The following is a 19,020-nucleotide window of genomic DNA, read 5'->3' on the forward strand; positions in this document are numbered from 1 at the left end:
TTTTCCACCCGATGCCCCCTTGAACCAGCGCAAGCACCGTGGCTGCGCGCTACCCACTTGCGATCAGCCGTGCACGTTAATTAGGAGCCTCCAGCAGCACAAATGAGGGGTCCTGGCCTCCATCTCCCCCCGGCCGTGTGCTCCCCCCCGTGAAGCCTCTCCCTGTGTAGATCCAGCCATGCGTTGCCTTCTCCCCGTTAATAAATGAGCTGCAATTGCTGGCAGAGCCCGGCGCTGGTGCCGAGACGAGCTGAAGCAGGTGGTGGAGACCTGGCGATGGGCACCGTGTGCTGCTTCCCAGCACGCAGGGTCAGCCACCCCCTGGTTCAGCCGCTGCCCGAGGTGCGGGAGAGCAGGACGGGGGGACGGGGGGACACAGCTCCCGCTCACCTTGTCCCAGGACGTCCATCAGCGAGAGGAGATGTCCCCCAGTTTGGGGCATCAGCCGCAGTGCCCAGCGGGTCCCTCTGGCTCTGCCCAGTCTCTGGCACTGGGAACCGTGGTTTTCCAGTTCAGCGAGACCCCAACCAGGGCAGGCGGCGTGTTGGGGTGCCTCACAGGTCCCCAGCCCCCCTGTGTCGCCGTCCCCCCTGCCAGCACGGTCCCTCACCAGGGCCTCATCAGGAGCAGGTGCTCAAGCCTGGATTTTCTCCACCGCCTTGTCGGCCACTGCCGTCACCGCCATGGGGCTGGGGACGTAGTTGAAGGGGGTGACGCGGGCAGCTCTGCTCGGAGAGCCGTGCCGGCTGCCGGGGAAGGTCCCGGCTGGTGCGTCGTGGCCGAAGGAGATGGGCAGTGCAGCCTTGGTGGGGGCCAGGGCTTCCCCATCGCAAGCAGCGCGGGCGCGCGGGGGCCCCTCGCGGGTCTCCAGCGTGGGAGAGGTGCTGGAATTGGTCTTGGCTGCGCTGAAGTCCTCTGTCTGCACCACGGCATCGCTGGTCTTCCTGGGGCTGGGGGTGCCAGGGCGTTCCTCCTCACCGGTGTTGGCCAGCGGCAGCGCGGAGGAGGGCAGCGTGCTCTTGAGGATGTGGGGGATGTCTTCATCCCGGATCCTCCGCCAGGTCCCCTTCATCATCACCACCGGGGGCTTGGCCAGCTGCCCGCTGGGCGCCGCCTCGCTCTGCGGCCGCCGCGCCGAAGCCTCGGAGCGGACGGAGAGGACGGAGGAAGGGCTGCTCGTCCTGCGCACCACGCTGATGTTGGGCGAGGACGAGTACCTCTTGAAGGGCTCGGGCGCGGGGATGCTGGTCTTCACCGGCAGCCGGGACGGGCTCTCCGAGCTGGTTCTCCGCGGTGGCTTGACCCCAGCGGGGCCTTTGCCACCGGGCTGGGCTCTGGGGATGAGGGGCCGCGGGTTGGGGGCCGCCGGCTTGGCCGCCTTGAGCTCCTCGCAGCGGGACGAGCAGAGGAAGACGGCGGGCAGGGTGCCACGGCTGCGCTGCGGGGATGCCCGGCGAGGCCGCGAGGCCGCCGGCTGTGCCGGGGAGAGCTCCGCGCGGTGCCGCAGCAGCAGGCTGGAAGATTCCTTGATGAAGGTGAGCTGGCGCAGGAATCCAGAGCGATCCGAGTCACTCCCGCTGGAACGCGCCGATGACATCCGCACCAGGTTGAGGCGACTGCCGCCCGGGCCCCCGCCCCGCGCCCTGCTGCCGTCGTCCTGCTCCTCCAGCACGGGCATCGCGCCCCGGCCCGGCAGCACCTTCCTGCTGGGCTTCTGCATGAAGGGGATGCGGACGGGCGACTTCTGCGTCTTGGACTGCTTGGGCGCCGGGGACTTGGGGGCCGGGGCTTTGGCTGGGGGTCCCGGCGGGGAGGACAAGCCGCCCGCCTTGCCCGCGGCCGGGGGACCCTGCTTGGAGAGCTGGGAGGGTGACGGCAGCTTCTTGGGAGCGTGCTGGGAGGGCGTGGAGGTGCGGGACGAGCCTGAAGACGGGGGCCCCTTGCTGATGCGGGCGGGCGGTGTCGTGCTCCTCTTGGGCAGCGTCAGGTCCCCGGTTTCGGGGGGCTTGCCCAGCCGGTGCAGGCTCCGCGAGCGCTGCTGGCTCAGGGAGAGGTTCTTGGCCGGCAGTGCCTCTGGCTTGGCTGCAGGACTTTTCTTCGGGGTGGCCCGTGGGCTGGGAGCGTCCTTGGCCAGGCTGGGCATGTAGATGACGGTCCGACCGCGGAAGACCACGGGCAAGTTGGGCACCGGCTTGGTGGTCGCCGCGCTCCGCTCCGCCCTGGCGCCTCCGCGGCCGGCGGGACGGGCACTCGCTGCGTCCTTCCTCTCCGGGCGGCTCTTGCCGTGCTCCCTCCTCGCGGCGTCCCGGCTGGCCGCGCTGCTGGCTCGCTTCTTCTCCTGCCTGCCCAGGGAGAGCTGCAGCGTGGAGCCGACCGAGAGCCCCGACATGAAGGAGAGGATGGAGTCGGACTCGGAGGAAGGCTCCCGCGAGAGGGAGGCGGCCGCCTGGTGCAGCCAGGTGACGATGGAGTTGGCTCCCTCCTGGATCGCTTGCCACTCCACGCTGTCCAGGTCCGAGCCCTGGTCGGACCCGGCATCCTCGCTCGGGCGATGTCTCACCTCCGCTTTCCTCTCCCTCCCGGCAGCGCCCGGTGTCTTCTGCTTGCGTTCCACCCCCCTACGGCGAGCCAGGGGCCGCCGGCCCTTGGGCATGGCCGAGCCGATGCACTTCTGCAGCAGGTCATCCTCCGAGTTGAAGCTGGGGGAGCTGCGGGAGCCCCCCTGCCCCTTCCCTGCCACCGTGGCCGACCGCGGCCGGGGCGCTTTGCCGCAGGGCTGGCCCCGCTCCTCGCCGTCGGAGAGGTTGGCGTCGCTCAGGGAGCTCATGGAGGAGCTGAGGGAGTAGCACGGTGGCGTCTCGTCAGCGATGAGGTTGTTCTGCGGCTGCGGCTTTGCCTTCACCGGCCGGGGACCAGGCTCAGGCTCCCTCCGGGGCACAGACGCGCCGCTGCGTTCCCTCCCGGGTGTCCGTCCAGGCTGGACTCTGCTGCCGGACACGTCCCTGCCCGCCTCAGGCAGCTCGTCTGAGTCTCGCTCGTAGAAGCAGTAGACGGCTTCCTCCGTCGGGGTGGTGTGGCACAGCGACTGGAAGGCCACCCCATCCTCCTGGGGAGCATCCTTCCCCCCCGAGGAACCATCGATCCTCCCCACCTCCAGCTCCAGCCTGGGCCCGCTCTTCGGAAGGGTCTGGCCCCGCTTGGCCTCCGCGCCTTGGCCCCGGCTCGATCCTGCCTTCCCCTTGCCCGCCGAGCTCAGCCGGGCGGGAGCGGAGCTGCCGGAGGCGGCTCTCCGGGCTGGGATGGCGCCGGCGCTGCCCTCGCGGTGCCCCTCGGGTGCCCCAGACGGGCACCCCGGGCCGCGGGGCCGCTCGGCCTCCTCGGCGGGCGGGTAGCACAGGGTCTCGTCGCTCAGCGAGGCGGTGCTGGAGAAGTTGACAGGGGTCCCATCCGCCGAGTCGGTGAAGGAGTCGTCGTCCTTGAAGAGGTCGCGGGAGGAGGCGCGCAGGTGCTTGGGGACGCCGGGGTGCGCGTGGGCTGGCACCAGCATGTAGACGGGGACGTGCACTGGCTTCTTTGTCTGGGGGTGCAGCACTTGGCCGGAGAGCAGCGAGGTCTTCACCTTGCGGAAGCGGGAGGGCATGGCGGAGCTGATGCACTCCTTCAGGATCTCGATGTCGTCGTCGGACGGGGGCTCGGGGTGCTCAGCCCGTCGCCGGACATCCAGGTAGCGCTCCTCCCGCCGCTCCTCCCGCTTCTCATGAGCGGCAAAATTCAGGTTGTTCTTCTCCGGGAAGGTGGGCATCAACTTGAGCTCCACGTCCTTCTGGACGTAGTGCTCGTGGAGGGGCAGGGCGCTCAGGCTGGAGGCGCAGGAGAAGTTCTCATTGGGTTTCTCCACTGTGAAGTAGACCATGGAATCCAGGTCCTGGGGAAGCTGGAAGCGTTCCTTGAAGTCGGTGATCTCCATGAACTTCTTGACGTTGTTCTCCCACTGGATGTTGAACTGGCTGGTCTCCTTCTCGGGCTGGCAGCCCAGCTCGAAGAGCGGTGTCTTGCTGCGGCTGGGGGGCATGGTCTGCCCAGGGCTGTCGGGCAGCTCGCTGGGACTGATGGTGCCGCTGATCATCTCGCTGCAAGGGTCGCTCTGGATGGAGCTGGCGATGGAGGGACTCTCAAAACTGCCCAGGGAGCTGACGGAGCTGCAGCGGCTCATCACCAGGGGCGTCTCCTGGATGTAGTTCTCCGAGGAGCTCGAGGGAGTGAGGTCCTCCTGGCGCGACGGGGATGATTCTCGTAGGAAGACCTTGTCGCGCTTTGGGAAGGGGATGGTGATGGGCTGGGAAACCCCCACTGGCGTGGTTGGACCGGGATCTGCCGCTTTCTCCTTCTCCTGCCTCCCGTCCTCACCTTCCCCGTCCCCTTCTTCCATCTCCAGTATCTCCAGAGAGGAGTCGCTGTCCAGGTCATTCTCGCTGTGGCTCTGCCCATCCAGCACGTTGTCAGCTGAGGAGAGGGAGGAGAGGGAGCTGCACCGGGAGAAGCAGATCGGGGTGTCCTCCACCGAGTACTTCTGCACCGACTCCTGCTCCGTCGTGGCCGGTGGGTGTGCAGGCAGCTTCTCTGGGATCTTGCTCAGGCTCTCGGCCGTCTGCAGCAGCGTCGGGGGCAGCCAGGCTTGCTTTCTGCCCAGGAGCGAGGGGTGGTGGCTGGTGCTGGTGGCCACACCGCTCTTGGCCAGGCTCTCCAGCACAGGGACGTGCTGGTAGGACGGGGAGAGCTTGATCGTGTGGTGGACGTGTGGGTCAGATGACAGCTTGCTTCCCGTCTCCTTCTTCCACTCGGGCTCCTTCTCCGGTGCCTTGGGGCTGGGGAAGGTCACTGTTTTCTTGGCCCGTTCCGGCAGGTCTCGCTGCTCTGGCTTGTCCGGCTCAGCTGGGTCTCTGCCCTTGAGCGCAGGGGGTTCAACCCGCTCTGGTTTGCCACTCAGGATGCTCTTGAGGTCGAGCCGGCTCGGCCGCTTCTGGTACCGCTGCAGCTCGTCCCGATAGTCAAGGAAGGCGGCCCTGGTGCAGGGCTTCATGTGCTCCTTGGTGCAGTAGCCGTCGCTGGTGCTGCCGCTGTTGAGGCTGTCGTTGGACAGGCTGGTGTAGGCGGTTTTCAGCCGCAGCAGCGTGTGCGCCCGGCTCAGGTTCTCCCTCTTGGCAAAGCTGCCGGTGTCCGAGAGGCGGCACGGGGAGCAGGACTGGGCACGTGCCTCGTGCGCCTCCTCGGGGCCGTATTGCCAGTCCAGGCAGTGGTCCTCGGAGCTGAGGCTGAAGCTGTCGTCCGAGGACGTGTGCATGGTGGAGATGTCCTCCACCAGCTTGTCGATCTTGGCCACCGTGCTGGAGATCTTGTTGGCCAACTTCTCAGCAGCCAGCGAGACATCGTCCTCTGGCAGCGGCAACTTCTTGGGCTCCCCCAGTTTGCCGCTGCCATCCTTCTCCGGCTCCGGACATCGTCTCTGTGCCAGCGCCCGGGGCAGCGCCTGCCCCTGCAGGAAGGAGGAGTTGAGGAACATGGAGAGGACGGAGGCACTGGCTGTCTCCACGCCCGTGGAAATGTTGGGCACCTCGTCATCGTCGAAGCAGCCAGAGTCGGAGGCGTAGTCCTTCACCAGGCTCTCCATGTGCCGCGCTGGCTTCTTGGCGCTCTGGCTCTTCAGGCTCTGCTTCTCCATGGTGTCAAAGGTCTCAGCCAAGTGCTTGGCGTCCAGCTCGGCCTCCAGGGCTTTCTGCTTGCGCATGTAGAGCGAGGGCATGCAGGAGCCCGGCGAGACGACGGCGGCGTCCTTGTATTTGGGGGGCCGGTTGGTAAGGAGGTTGCGGAGAGCGGCCGCGCTGCCCATGGCGATCATCTTGTGCTTGGAGTGGATGAGGTTGCGCAGCATGCTGACCGCCCCCAGGTCCCAGAGCAGCTCCTGGTCGTGGGGGCTGCGGGCGGACAGGTTCCAGAGGGTCCCGCAGGCATTGCTGACGATGGTGAGGCTGTGCGAGCGCAGGTGCTGCAGCAGCGTCTGCAGGCAGTTGTGGTCCCGAAGCACCTGCCTGTGGGACAGGAGGGACCCCCAGCCGTCAGGATGGGCCCTGAGCCCCCTCCCCAGCACCATCCCCGCCCCGCAGAGATGCCCACCTGTAGTCCTCCCGCGTGGCGACGAGGCTGGAGACGTTCCTGAGGATGCCGCCGCCGCTCTCGATGATGGCCAGCGAGTTGCTCTGGCACTTGTAGGTGAGGGTGCTCACCAGGAAGCCCAGGGCTCCCTCCACCCCACAGATGGCAGCTTTGTTCTCCGTGCTGTGCGCCGACAGGTTCCACAGAGCGCTCAGGACGCTCTTCAGCGTGGACTCCTGTCCCAGGGAGGGGACACACACCCATCAGCCCCATCCTGTTGTCCCCGGTGCCTGCTCCCACCCTCCCCGGCGCTCACCTTGCCAGCGTGCAGTGCACATCGCATCAGCCCGGTCACGCTGCCCACCTCCCGCAGCACCTTCTTGCTGTTGATGTCAGCCCTCCAGGAGAGGTTCCTCAGGATGCTGGACACCACCTAGGAGGGCAGAGCAGGGTAGGTGGGTGCAGAGACCATCCCCGTCCCGAGAGGAGCCCCCGACGCTGCCGGCACCCACCTGGTGCAGCTCCTCGCTGTCGGAGCCCAGCTGAGCCACGATGGCCTCCATGCAGCCCCGGCGCGAGCACAGCGTCGCCTGCAAGGAGGATGAGGGTGGTGAAGGCAACACCGCAGCCCCCCGGCCCCGCTCCCCACCCTGTAGCCCACTCTGACCTTGTTGACCACGTCGCCGAAGGTGAGGTTGGTGAGGGCCATCCCCGCATAGCGCCGCAGCGCCAGGTTCAAGGGGTCGTTAGTCATCTTGTGCATCTCGTAGTCCACCTGCAGCAGCTCGGCCACCGCCTGGAGCCCACCTGGGGGATGGGAGAGGGGTCACTCAGGGAAGGGACCCTCCTCTGCACCCCTTCCCAGTGCACCAGGACAGGGATGGCTGCAGTGCCCCAGGGACAGAGCTCCCGCTCCGCTCTCACCCAGCTCGTTCATGGCTCGCCGGTACTCCTCGTCGAAGGAGAGCTTCATGATGGCACAGGTGGCCTGGCAGATCTGGGGCTCGATGGGCACCGGCACTGTTGGGAGCATCATGGACTCATGGAATGGTTTGGGTTGGAAGGGCCCTCAGCCCATCCAGTCCCTCCCTTGCCATGGGCAGGGACACCTCCCACGGGATCCGATTGCTCCATCCAACCCATCCAACCTGGCCTTGGACACCTCCTGGTCCTGTCCCCAACATCTCCTGCTCCCTCCAGCTCAAGTGGATGCTTGCAGCCGCGTGCACCCCCCCAACACCTCGCTCGCCCCCGTACCCGCGCCCCCCTCGGGGCCTCTGCCCCCGTCCCTGCTCTGCATCTGCAGCCAGTCCCAGCAGGTCTCCGAGTAGGAGCGGATCTGCTCCAGCACGTGCAGCACCCGCATCTCCTTCTTGGCCTGCCCCTCGTCGGGCTGCGAGAAGACGATGTTGTGGAGGGCGGCGTTGGCGCGCATGCGGGCGTCCTTGGCGCCCGTGGGGCTCTCGGGGGGTCCCGGCTCCCCGTCGGAGTCGTGCAGGATCTGGATGAGCAGGGGCAGGCAGCCCGACTTGCGCATGGCCAGGCAGCTCTCCTGCGAGCTGGACATGGCCAGCAGCGTGCGGGACATGTCGTCCTTGTCACGCGTGGCCAGCATGGACAGGAGCCAGAACACCACCTCCACCTGCGGGAGGGACACGGTTACCCATGGCCGCGACCCCTCGCCGCCACGCAAGCTCGGCCGCGGCCGCTGCTCACCTTGCTGCTGCCCAGGCTGCTGCCCCCGTCCTCGGGGTGGGTCGGGGGGTCCAGGCTGCCGTCCCCCTCCATGCCCGGCACCTTCCCGCAGAGCTGCCAGGAGGGGACAGATGGCATCGTGCCGCCCTCACCCCCCACTTCCGCCCCGGCCCCGCGTTTCGGGAACCCAACGGTGCCATCCAAGCCGTCGGCGTTTCCCAGGCGGTGCAATTGCTGCTTTCGTCAGTGCCAGGGTGGTATTTTTAGGCTGGGATCGGGGCTGCTCGGGGCGGGGGCTGCACTCGGCAGCTCGGGAAAAGGGGAGCGTGGGCAGGCGAGGGGTGGGCGGTGTGGACGGCCCACGGAGCAGCTCGCGGGGGGCGCGCAGCCGAGAGGGCGATGGGGAGGACGGAGGGTTGTGGCAGGCAGAGGGGCCGCGTGGGACGGGCAGCTGGCTGGAGCGGCGGAGGGACCGTGACCACAGTGGGACCGCGGGTGGTGGACGGGTCGTGGCTGTGGTGGGTGCACGGCTGCTGCAAATGGTTGGACTTGATGAGCCGGTGGGTCTTTTCCAACCTGGTGATTCTGTGATTCTATGATTCTATGAAAGCCATGGGTTATGGAGGGGCTGGGGGCTGTGCGGGGGCCAGGAGCAATGGAAGGACACAGTGATGATGGGGCCACGTGCGATAGAGGAGCTGGGGGTGATGGTGAAGCTGGGGGTGATGATGGAGCTGGGGGTGATGGTGAAGCTGGGGGTGATGATGGAGCTGGGGGTGATGGTGGAGATGGGGGTGATGATGGAGATGGGGGTGATGGTGGAACTGGGGGTGATGATGGAGATGGGGGTGATGGTGGAGATGGGGGTGATGATGGAGCTGGGGGTGCTGGAGGGGCCGTGGGTGATGGGGGGCTGGGGTGAGGCAGGGGCTGTGGTTGCTGGTGGGGCTGCGGTGGCTGGCGGAGGGGATGGGGGTGGCGTGGTGCCCACCCTGGCAGCTCCGGCGGCCGCAGATGCTGCGGGAGCCGCCGCCGCCCGCTGCGCGCCATGGCCTACTTCTCGTCTCCATGGCAACTGCCCATTTCATGGTGCCCGAGCCGCACAAAGCCCTGGCTGTGCCGAGGGGGACAGGACGGGGACGAAGGTGAAGGGGCCGCCCTGGCCGCCTGCACCCCCCTGCTCGGGCTCCGCCGCCCCGCGGGGAACAGGGACAGACCCCAATGCTCAGCCCCATCCCAATACCTGCGGCTCTGGCTGCTGCACCTTGTCCTGCGCCTCCATCAGCTCCTTGTCGATCTGCTCCAGGCGGGACGCCCGGATCTGGGGGGCAAAGAGGATGTCAGAGAGGGACGGGACCCTCTGGGGACCCCCAGATGGGTGCAACAGCCGCAGTGCTGAGAGGGTGCAAGGGGGCTGCGTGCAAAGAGCTGGGTTTGAGGGTGCATCGAGCTGGGTTTGAGGGCGCAAAGAGCTGGGTTTGAGGGTGCAAAGAGCTGGGTTTGAGGGTGCATGGAGCTGGGTTTGAGGGTGCATGGAGCTGAGCTGCATGTGAGGGTGCAGGCAGCTGTGTTGGAGGGTGCAAAGGTGCAAAGAGCTGGGGACAAGAGTGCACAAGGCTGGGTGTGAGGGTGCACAGAGCTGGATTTGAGGGGAAAAGAGCTGGGAGTGAGGGTGCACAGGGCTGGGTGCAAGAATGGATGGTTCTCGAACTGGCAGGATGGGGCTGGGGGGCAGCTGGAGTCCCCCGGGCTGTGAGGAAGGGGAGGAAGGGACGGCTCCCACCGTCCCTGACCTGTGCCCGCTGCACCATCTCGTCCGCCGTCCCGAAGCGCTCCTCCATCAGCGAGCGGATGTGCTGCGCCTCGAACTGCAGCTGCTGCCGGATGAGATCCATCTGCATCGAGAACTGGGGGCGCGGGGGGCAGCGTGAGCGGGGCAGGTCCTGCTCGCGCCCCAGGGCTGGGGGGACGCGGGGCACCCCGCTCACCGTCTCCACGTGCGGCAGCTCGTCCAGGCGCGTGGCCAGGCTCTGCAGCTGCGCGTAGTACCAGATCTTCTCCTTCTCCTCCTTCTCGATCTCGCCCAGCAGGAAGCACCTGGGGAGCAGGGAGCCCCGTCAGGTCAGTCCGCGGCCCCCGCCGCCCCCGCGCGTCCCCCCGACCCTCACCTCTCCCGGTCGAGCTCCTCCAGCATGCGGATGGTGGCTCTGCCCAGGTCCCCGGATCCATCCCGGTGGGACACGGCGGGCGCTGGGTTTTCCTCGGTGCTGCGTCCAGCTCCGGCCACCTCCGCGGGGAACTTGAGGTTGTAGAGGCTGGTGATGTCCATCTGCAGGGCTGGGGGACGAGGACAGGGATGTGAGGGTGGGTTTTGGGGGGACGCCCCTCCCCACCTTGCCCGGGCACCCACCTTTCAGCTGGTCCAGGACCTCTGTCTGCCCCGAGGACACCATGACCCGCGCCTCCTGCTCCAGCTTGCCCTGGAGTTGCTTCAGGACCTCCTGAGACAGGGATGGGGCCGTCGGGCGAGGGGGAAATGCAGAGGGTAGCCCCAGCACGGGGTCCGTGACCCCCACCTCCCCGGGTTTCCCCTCACCTTCATGTCCGAGGTCTCATTCTCCAGCTTGGAGAGGTGGTTGGAGTTGTCCTCCAGCTCCCGACGGAGGTGGCTGTTCTCCTTCTTCAGCGCCTCCACCTGCCGCACCAGCTGGTCGTACGAGGCGATGGAGCCGGACATCTTCACCTCCTGCAGCACCTGTGGGGCCGGGGGGGGAAGGTTCCACCTTGGGGGGGTCCCTGCCCTCTGCCCCCAGCCCCCCAGCCCCCAGCACCCCCCGGCACCCCCCGGCACCCCCGTCCCCCAGCGAGGGGCCAGGCCGCCCTGGCACAGCCGGTGCCCCCAAACGCCTCCCCGAAGGGGCATCCCCAGCACGGGGGGGTCCGTCCCCGTCCCCCTCGCAGCAGGCAGCCCCCAGCCCCCCACCAGCCCCTGCCTGATTTCCATCCTCCGCAGCAGCTCAGCGCTTCGCTCCCTTCCCCCTTTGTCTCGCTTTTGTCTTCTCCTTCTCCCAACCACCTCTCTCTCCGCTCCCCCCGGCAGCACAGCCAGCTCTGCCCCCCCATCCCAGCACCCCCAGCCCCACTCTGTCCCCCTAATCCCCTCGACCCCCTTTTCCCCCCCTCCCAGGTTCCCCCAGCCCCCAAACCTCCTCCTCCTCGCCGCAGCGCCCGCAGCCGCCCTTGCACCTGCCAGGGGGGCACCCAGGGCACCCGCAGACATTGGGGGGGACTCGGGGACCCCTCGTCACCCCCAGAGTGGGTCGCGCTGGCGGCTGAGAGCGCGACGGCTCCGTGCCGCCTTCATCCGTGCCACGTGTGAGCTTGGGGTGGGCTCGCACGGAGGGGGAGCCCCCTTCTCCTCCCACCCCCCTGCGCCCCCCACCCTGCCACATCCCCCATAGCGAAGGGCGAGCATCAGTGTGGGGAGCTGCTGGTGTCCCTGCACCCCCAAAATCTGCCCCACGGCGGCTCCCGAACACCCCGGGATCCCTCTGCTTCTTTTTTTGGGGGGGGGCAGCACCCCCCAAACAGCATCCAGGCAGCTGTGGGACCCCAGGAGCCTCCCAGGAGGCATCCTGACCCCTGCCCCAAGCTGCTCCATCGCTCCCACACCCCACAGAGGGGACCCCCATCCTTCCCCCCATCGGGGGGACCCCCCGATGGGGGGAAGGATGGGGGTCCCCTCTGTGCGGTGCAGCCCCACTGCCCGGCTCTGCACCCCCAGCATTATCCACATGTGAAATAACCCCCCAGAAGGGAAATAATAAGCCCTGGGAGGGGAATAAAGCCCCCCCAGGAGGGCTGGGGATGGGGCCAGGGGGGTTTTGGGGTGCGGGAAGGAGGCAGGAGGACAAAGAATGTGGGATGAGGGATGCAGGATGGACACCGAGGGATGCAGGGTGCTCGGTGAGGGAGGGAGGGAGGACAATGAAGGATGTGGCAGGGAGGATATGGGATGCAGGGTGAGGGATGCAGGTTCAGCAGGGCCTCCTGTTACCATGGTAACAGGGATTGGGCAGCAAGATGGGTCCAGGGTCCTTTCCGAGGATCCCCCGAGGATGGGCTGGGACACGGCTGAGGGACACCCCGAGTGGTACCTGGCACCAGCCCCACTGCGCAGAGGGGGAAACTGAGGCAGGGAGATGCTCCCACACCCTCATCCCCCCGTTTCCCCCTGGTCTGCAGTGACAGCTCTGATGTGCGGCGGGTGGGATGCCGCTGGGGCAGAGAGAGGCTGGAAGAGCCTGGGGGCTGCTGCAGCCCCTTGGAGGGGGTCAGTGGCCAACTGGGGGACCCCCAGAGCTCGGGGGGGGCTGCCAGTGCAGCCACAGGGCTTGGGCACCCCCTTAACCTGCCCCCCGCCAGCCTCACCCCAGTTTCTGCCCCGCTCCTGCCCTTCCCGGGGGATCCTGGGGGGGTTTATGTGGGGGTCTGAGCTCTGGACCCCCCACTCCCCAGCAGGGATGGGTGGGCGCAGTAGCTGGCAGCAGCACAGGGATCTGCAGCCTGCGGGGAGGGGCTGGCGCGGCTGCACCTGCATCTGCGAAGCGTCTAGACACAACGAGAAAAAGGGGGGGGCCAGGGCTGCAGCTGTGGCCACCCCTGCCCCACAGATCCCGTGTCCTCAGAGGGCTGCGCGGCAATGAGCCTGGGTGCCAGGCAGGGCCACGGGGTCCCCTGGGGCGCGAGGGCTCCCCAACACCCAGCAGCCGCCCCGCTGCGCGCTCGGGGCACCCAGGGCCGCTGCTGGGGTCTGGATGCGGCCGCGAGGTCCTGGGGGGCTGGTGCTGCAGCAGGTCAGTGGGTGGAGAAGCAGCGTCTGTGCAGCCCACAGCACCCACTGCATCGCGCTGATTGCAGCACCCGCTGCATCTCTCTGGCTGCAGCACCCACTGCATCTCTCTGGCTGCAGCACCCACTGCATCACGATGATTGCAGCACCCGCTGCATCTCTCTGGCTGCAGCACCCACTGCATCTCTCTGGCTGCAGCACCCACTGCATCACGATGATTGCAGCACCCACTGCATCATGCTGGCTGCAGCACCCACTGCACTGTGCAGCCTGCAGCACCCGCTGCATCGCTCTGGCTGCAGCACCCGCTGCACCGCGGTGGCAGCTCAGGGGACGGGCATGGGGGCCACAATCGACCCCAAAGCTGCAGCCTCACGCGGGCGCAGCCGCCTCCAGGAGCAGCCGCAGCTGAGCCCCCGCCGGCTGCGGCCCGCGGAGCCCCCCGAGACGTTAAACAAACAGCGTGTTGTCACCAGCTCCTGCTCATCGACCGGGGCGCGTGCGGTGGCCCTGGGGACCCCGACAAAGCCACCACAAAGCCAGCCAGGGAGCAGCAGGACAGCCCCGCGCGCGACCTCCCTGCGTGGGGACAGATGGGGGCTCATAGCGGGCCTCATGGGGACACGGGTGGGGACATAAGTGGGGACACAGGTCCTGCTCCCTCCCCGCGTCCAGCATCCCCCCCCAGCGCCCCGCACGGCGGCTGCTCCCACAAACAGCCCCCCAGATCCCACCTGGATGTGGGGCGGAGCCCAGGGGCAGTTTGGGGGTTCAGGGGTGGAGGTTCCTGAGAGGCAGATTTGGGACGAGGGGTTGGGGCTCAGCTCCAGCCGCACAGATTGGCCCCTCTGGAGGGGATCCATGGGGAGCCGAGGCCGCATCAGGGCGGGGGGAGAGGGGGGACCCCCAGCCATGGGCCCCACTGCCCCCCAGGAACCCCAGCGCGGGGCGGGGATGGGAGGGGTGTGAGGGTGGGGAAGGAGAAGGGAGGGGGGGAATGGAGATGAGGATAAGGATTGGGATGAGGATGGAGAAGGGATGGGGATGGGGATGGGGATGGAGGAGGGATGGAGATGGGGATAAAGATGATGGGGATGAGGATGGGGATGGGGAAGAAGATGGAGATGGGGAAAAAGATGGGGATGATGATGGGGATGGGGATGAGGATGGAGGAGGGATGGAGATGGGGATAAAGATGAGGATGAGGATGGGGATGGGGATGAGGATGAGGATGGAGGAGGGATGGAGATGGGGATAAAGATGATGAAGATGAGGATGGGGATGGGGAAGAGGATGGAGATGGGGAAAAAGATGGGGATGATGATGGGGATGGGGATGAGGATGGAGGAGGGATGGAGGTGGGGATAAAGATGATGGGGATAAAGATGATGGGGATGAGGATGGGGAAGGGATGGGGAAGAAGATGGAGATGGGGATAAAGAATGGGGATGAGGGTGGGCATAAGGATGGGGATGAGGATGGGGAGGAGGATGAGGATGGAGATGAGGATAAAGATGGGGATGAGGCTGGGGATGAGGCTGGTGGACGCGGCCCCTCCCAGCGGTTCCCCGGCGCTGTCCGCCCTTTGTCCCGGGGCGGGGGCTGCGGGTGCCGGGTCTGAGCGCCCCCGACCCCCCCTCGGACCCCGGGGGTGGAGGCAGCTCCAGCGCAGGCGGGGCCGGGGGAGCCCCCCACCCCCCCCGCATCCGCCCCCCATCACACACCGCACCCCGATCCCCCCCGATCCCCCCCGAACGGGGCCTGGGGGACCCCGGGGTGACGGGGGACCGGGGGGGAGATAACGGGAGTTAAGGAGGGGGGGCACAGGGAGGGGCCGGGGGGGGCTGGGGATGGTCAGAGGGTACCGGGGATGCTCGGGGGGTGTCGCGGGGAGCCAGGGATGCTCGGGGCGGGGGGGACAGGGGGACCAGAGCTGCCGGGGATGCTCGGGGGGTGCTGGGCGATGCCTGGGGGGCCGGGGCGGGGGGACAGAGATGCCGGGGGATGCCCGGGGGGAGCGCAGAGGGAGGCCAGGGGGCCGGGGATGCGGGGGATGCTCTGGGGGAGCCGGGGGATGCTCGGGGGATGCTCTGGGGGATGCTCTGGGGGAGCCGGGGGGTGTCGGGGGGAGCCGGGGATGCTCGGGGGATGCTCGGGGGGGACCGGAGCGGCCGTACCTCATCCCCGGCGGCTGCAGCGGCGGTTCGGGGCCGGGAGAGGAGCCGGGGCGGCCCCGAGCAGCCGCATCCCGCATCCCGCATCCCCCCCCGCACCCGCCCCGCCTCCCCCCGCCGCTCCGAACGGGATTTTCCAGCGGCGCCGGCGCCGTGCGGGCAGCGGGGGGGCCCGGGCTCCCCCGGACACCGCACCCCGCGCCGCTCGGGGGGCTCCATCCCTCACACACACCCCCCCGCCGCCTCTTCCCACCCCGGGGCTCGCAGGAGCCGCCCCTTGCCCTGGTCCTGGGGCCAAATACCCCCTCCCCTCCCAGGATGCCGCTTTGTTTGGGGGGGGATCAGCCCCGGGGGGGCCGTACCCTGCCCAGCATCACCCCGGGACCCCTGCCCCTCGGCCCCCTCCCTGCAGCGGGGCCGGGCACAGCCTGCATCTCACCCTGCTCCTCGTGCCAAGGCTCCTCCGGGGGGGCAGACACCCCAGCCCCCCCGGCACAGGGACCCAGGTCGCCTCCTTCCACCGCAAAAGCTGGGCGGCTGGAGAGGTTCCCGAGGGGACACGGGGACCCAGGTGGCATCACGGGGCGCGGGCAGAGGGCCAGCGCGTCGCCCCTGACGCCCTCAGAGATGCTGCGTCCCCAACCCCATCGGGTGAGCGGGCGGCGAGGCGGGTGGTGGAGCCCCAAGGGCTGGGATGGGCGGCACAGAGGCCAGTTGGAACCCTGTGGTGCTCCCTGGGGTCAGTACCAGGCCCTGTCTGGTTCGAGACCTTCATCCATGAACAGCAGGGGATGCAGCAATCCGGCAGGAGCAGCAGATCCACTGAAGCCCACGCAGGGAGACCTGGACAGGCCAGAGCTGGGGGCACAGGAACCTCATGATGTTCAGCAATGGCAAATGCGGAGTCCTGCACCTCAGGAAGAGCAACCCTGGGGACCAGGACAGCTTCGAGCTGGCTGGGAAGCGCTCTGAGGACAAGGATCTGGAGTCTTGGAGGGCACCAAGCCAGGAACAGGTTATCCAGAGGCTGCCCCATCCCTGGAGGGGTTCAAGGCCAGGATGGATGGGGCTTGGAGCCCCTGATCCAGCGGGAGGGGCGAGATTGGGTGGGCTTTGAGGTCCCTTCCAACCCAAACCATTCCAGGATTTGATGATCTGGGCTGGGGGCACAAACCTCAACCCCAACCAAGGGCTGTGGGAAACGGGCGCTGTCACCATCACCTGAAGGCCGCGAGGGTGCCACTATCATCACCATGACACTTGATACGCGAGAGTGATGGTGCTGGTGCCAACTGGGAAGAAAACCGGAGACCTGGTGTGCCAGGAACAGTGGGAATGGCGGCAACCGGCCCCTGTGGCAGCGATGGCTTGGCAGACGACCTTGGCACAAGCCACCAGCCCCACTGCTACAGCCACCACCTTCGCGCCAAAAGCCTTTGGAATCCCGAATTTAAGATGAGGAAATAATAGTTTGGGATCCCAGCAACCCTGGCACCTTCCCCCAGCAGCAGGGCTGGCTCCGAAGCCCTGGGACTTGTCTCACCCCGCTAACCTCACACAGAGAGCGTTCCACCACGTTCCAGGGCAATCCAAACACCACTTAATGCCGCAAGTAAAGTCCAACAGATGGAAGCACCATTCCCACCCCCTGGCAAAGCACAAGGAATTTCATTCCCGCAATAAACCCACTCTGAGAGAAGCGTTCACTGCGCATTTAACAAAAAGGCACCCCAAAAAAGGGGGGAATCTTCAGGAAAAGGTTAACTCCTGACTCAGCCTGGGGCATTTCGCCCCAGCCCGCGTCCTGCCCTGTGTGAGCTGCAGCCCCAGAACTGCAAGGCTGGGAGAAAGTCCTTTATTTCCACATGGAAAAGCGCCCAACAGCACCCAGTTACTTCAGAGGGATGAACCGGGAGGAGTGGGTGGCACCGATACCAGGCCGGCCGTGCTTCACCGGCTTGTAGGTGATGGAAAATTCCCCCAGGTAGTGACCGATCATCTCGGGCTGGAAAAGAAAAGAGAGATCCATGTCAAAAACAGCGATGAGGGTGGGGAGGCCCTGGCCCAGGCTGCCCAGAGCAGGGGTGGCTGCCCCATCCCTGCAGGGGTTCAAGGCCAGGTTGGATGGGTCTTGGAGCCCCTGATCCAGTGGGAGGTGTCCCTGCCCATGGCGGGGGGAGGAACTGGGCGGGCTTTGAGGTCTCTTCCAACCCAAACCATTCCAGGATTCCACGATCTGTGCTGGGAATGTGAACCTCAACCCCCACCAAAGGCTGTGGGCGACGGGCAATGCCAACTGCACGTGGAGCCAGGGGGATTCGGCAAGTTAAGGGGCTCCCTCTGCCCTCAAGAGCCCCCCACCTCCTGGGAGAGCAGACACAAGCCTTGGGAGCACCTTGGTGCACCTCCAGGTTGGATTTAACACCAGGTACACGGGAAAAACACCATTTAATCCTGTCAGTGATACCAGGTGACATCACCGCACAGGTTATTCCACTCCAAGGAAACCTTGCAGATCTGTTTCAACCTAAAGCGGTGCCATGGGCAGGGAGCCAGGGCTGAGCACAGCCAGCACACATCCTCGGGTCACCTCGAAGCCGCAGCAAAGCCTCATGAGGCCTCCAGGTCCCACTGCGAGCAGCCCACCCTCTGGACAGATCATTTCAGGCAATCCCGAGGGCCAGTTTGGCTCCACAGAGGAGCCTCAGCCTCCCCGTCAGTCCCAGGGCAAGGGCAGGGTTATACTGAGTGTTAAACAACAAACACAGAGACATTTATGATGCCCAGCCTAGAGCTCTCGGGATGCTGGTGTGCTGCCTCACCTTGATCTCCACCTGGTTGAAGGTTTTGCCGTTGTAGACACCGACCATGCTGCCTACCATCTCCGGGAGGATGATCATGTCCCTCAAGTGGGTCTTCACCACCTCTGGCTTCTCCATGGGCGGCGCTTCCTTCTTGGCCTTGCGCAGGCGCTTCAGCAGCGAATGCTGCTTGCGGCGCAGCCCGCGGTTGAGACGCCGGCGCTGGCGGGCGCTGTAAAGCTGCATCAGCTGCTCGCTGGAAGGGATGGAGAAGCTGAGCACAGAGCCGCCCCCAGCCCGGGGGCTTCCAACAGCCCAAGTAAGAGCCTGCAGCACCCCCTAAAGCGCAGGAGCAACCCCGGTTCTTACTAGGACATGTCGAGGAGCTGGTCCAGGTCCACCCCTCTGTAGGTGAATTTTCGGAAGGTTCGTTTCTTCTTCTGCTCCACTTCTGCCTGCAGCCGGGAGCGCCAACGAGAGGGAGGAAAGGGGAGTCAGGGAGCACCAGGGAGGGAGGGAGAGAGCGTCAGGTCACGGCCCTAGCGAGGTTACCCCTCAGCTCCAAACAGGAGGAAAGCAAAAGCCAGGGTCACACTCCCGGTGGTGCCAAAGGGGGAGTGTCAGGGAGCACCAGGGAGGAAGAAAGAAGGAAAGGGGGCGTCAGGGAGCCCCGGGGAAGAAGGTGCCACACGCGAAGGCCCAAGCCGCACCCCCGCCCCCCCGGCGGCCCCGGCAGGGCCCAAGGGGCGCCATCCCCGCCCCCAGGAAGGATCCCGCCCTGCCCGCGGCGCCCCCGGCCCCGGGCAGCCTCCCCCGGCGAGGATGGAGCCCGATGGGGCCCGATGGGGCCCGCCCGCCCCGCCGCCGCACGCACCATCTTGGCCGCGTCTCCTCGGAAAGGGCCGCGCCGGCGCCGGAAGAGGCCGATCTCGCGAGAGCGGCGCGGAACCGGAAGTGGTGACGCCGCGCGGCCAGCGGGCGCTGCCAGCACTTCCGCCCTCACAGGGGCCCCGCCGGGAGCGCGTCCTGCGGGGGGGACGGCGCCTCCCCGACCCCCTGAACCCCCGCAGGGCCCCGGGGACCCTCCTGCTGGAGCCTCCGGCAACGGGACGGGCAGCAGCGGGGGCAGAGCTGGGCCGGGCCCCGGGGTGAGGAGCCCGCGGCTCCTGCGCGGCCTGCGGGGGGGCGGCAGCGCTCCTTGTCCATCAGCGACCCTTCGTCTCTCAGCAAGGGACCTTCCTTCGCCTCCCTCCGCTTCCCGCAGGAGCCGGGGGGCTCTCCCGGCTCGAGATCCTGCCCCTCTGGGCAGAACTGACCTGCAGCCCCGTGTCCAGCTCTGGAGCCCCCA

The 19,020-nt window shown here is 67.1% G+C and overlaps 2 protein-coding genes across 2 annotated transcripts; both read right to left on the bottom strand.

The window, feature by feature from the left end:
- Window positions 1-425: 425 nt before the first annotated feature.
- Window positions 426-14,960, bottom strand: APC2 (APC regulator of WNT signaling pathway 2). The gene is made up of 15 exons (XM_069877762.1): window positions 14,875-14,960; window positions 10,442-10,600; window positions 10,256-10,346; window positions 10,014-10,182; window positions 9,834-9,942; window positions 9,639-9,752; window positions 9,089-9,166; window positions 7,867-7,959; window positions 7,408-7,792; window positions 7,075-7,170; window positions 6,818-6,957; window positions 6,663-6,740; window positions 6,467-6,583; window positions 6,172-6,386; window positions 426-6,086 (listed from the first exon to the last, which is right to left on the bottom strand). The coding sequence occupies exons 1-15, from the start codon at window positions 14,956-14,958 to the stop codon at window positions 635-637; spliced, it is 7,380 nt and encodes a 2,459-aa protein (XP_069733863.1). The 5' UTR covers window positions 14,959-14,960; the 3' UTR covers window positions 426-634.
- A 1,608-nt stretch (window positions 14,961-16,568) lies between these two features.
- RPS15 (ribosomal protein S15) lies at window positions 16,569-18,610 on the bottom strand. Its single transcript, XM_069878252.1, has 4 exons — window positions 18,547-18,610; window positions 18,042-18,127; window positions 17,694-17,928; window positions 16,569-16,876 (listed from the first exon to the last, which is right to left on the bottom strand). The coding sequence occupies exons 1-4, from the start codon at window positions 18,547-18,549 to the stop codon at window positions 16,763-16,765; spliced, it is 438 nt and encodes a 145-aa protein (XP_069734353.1). The 5' UTR covers window positions 18,550-18,610; the 3' UTR covers window positions 16,569-16,762.
- Between the last annotated feature and the right edge of the window lie 410 nt (window positions 18,611-19,020).

This window comes from Phaenicophaeus curvirostris, chromosome 28, assembly GCF_032191515.1.
Source record: "Phaenicophaeus curvirostris isolate KB17595 chromosome 28, BPBGC_Pcur_1.0, whole genome shotgun sequence".
Classification (NCBI taxonomy): domain Eukaryota; kingdom Metazoa; phylum Chordata; class Aves; order Cuculiformes; family Cuculidae; genus Phaenicophaeus; species Phaenicophaeus curvirostris.

What these genes read in the sequence shown, in the direction of transcription:
- APC2 (XM_069877762.1), bottom strand. Translation starts at nt 14,958, where the DNA reads ATGCGGGATGCGGGATGCGGCTGCTCGGGGCCGCCCCGGCTCCTCTCC. An exon ending in AGGCCCCGAGGGGGGCGCGG is followed by an intron (nt 7,171 to 7,407) that starts GTACGGGGGCGA and finishes TGCTCCCAACAG; the next exon opens with TGCCGGTGCCCATCGAGCCC. An exon ending in GTGCACTGCACGCTGGCAAG is followed by an intron (nt 6,387 to 6,466) that starts GTGAGCGCCGGG and finishes TCCCTGGGACAG; the next exon opens with GAGTCCACGCTGAAGAGCGT.
- RPS15 (XM_069878252.1), bottom strand. An exon ending in CAGCTCCTCGACATGTCCTA is followed by an intron (nt 17,929 to 18,041) that starts GTAAGAACCGGG and finishes CATCCCTTCCAG; the next exon opens with CGAGCAGCTGATGCAGCTTT. An exon ending in TCAACCAGGTGGAGATCAAG is followed by an intron (nt 16,877 to 17,693) that starts GTGAGGCAGCAC and finishes TTTCTTTTCCAG; the next exon opens with CCCGAGATGATCGGTCACTA.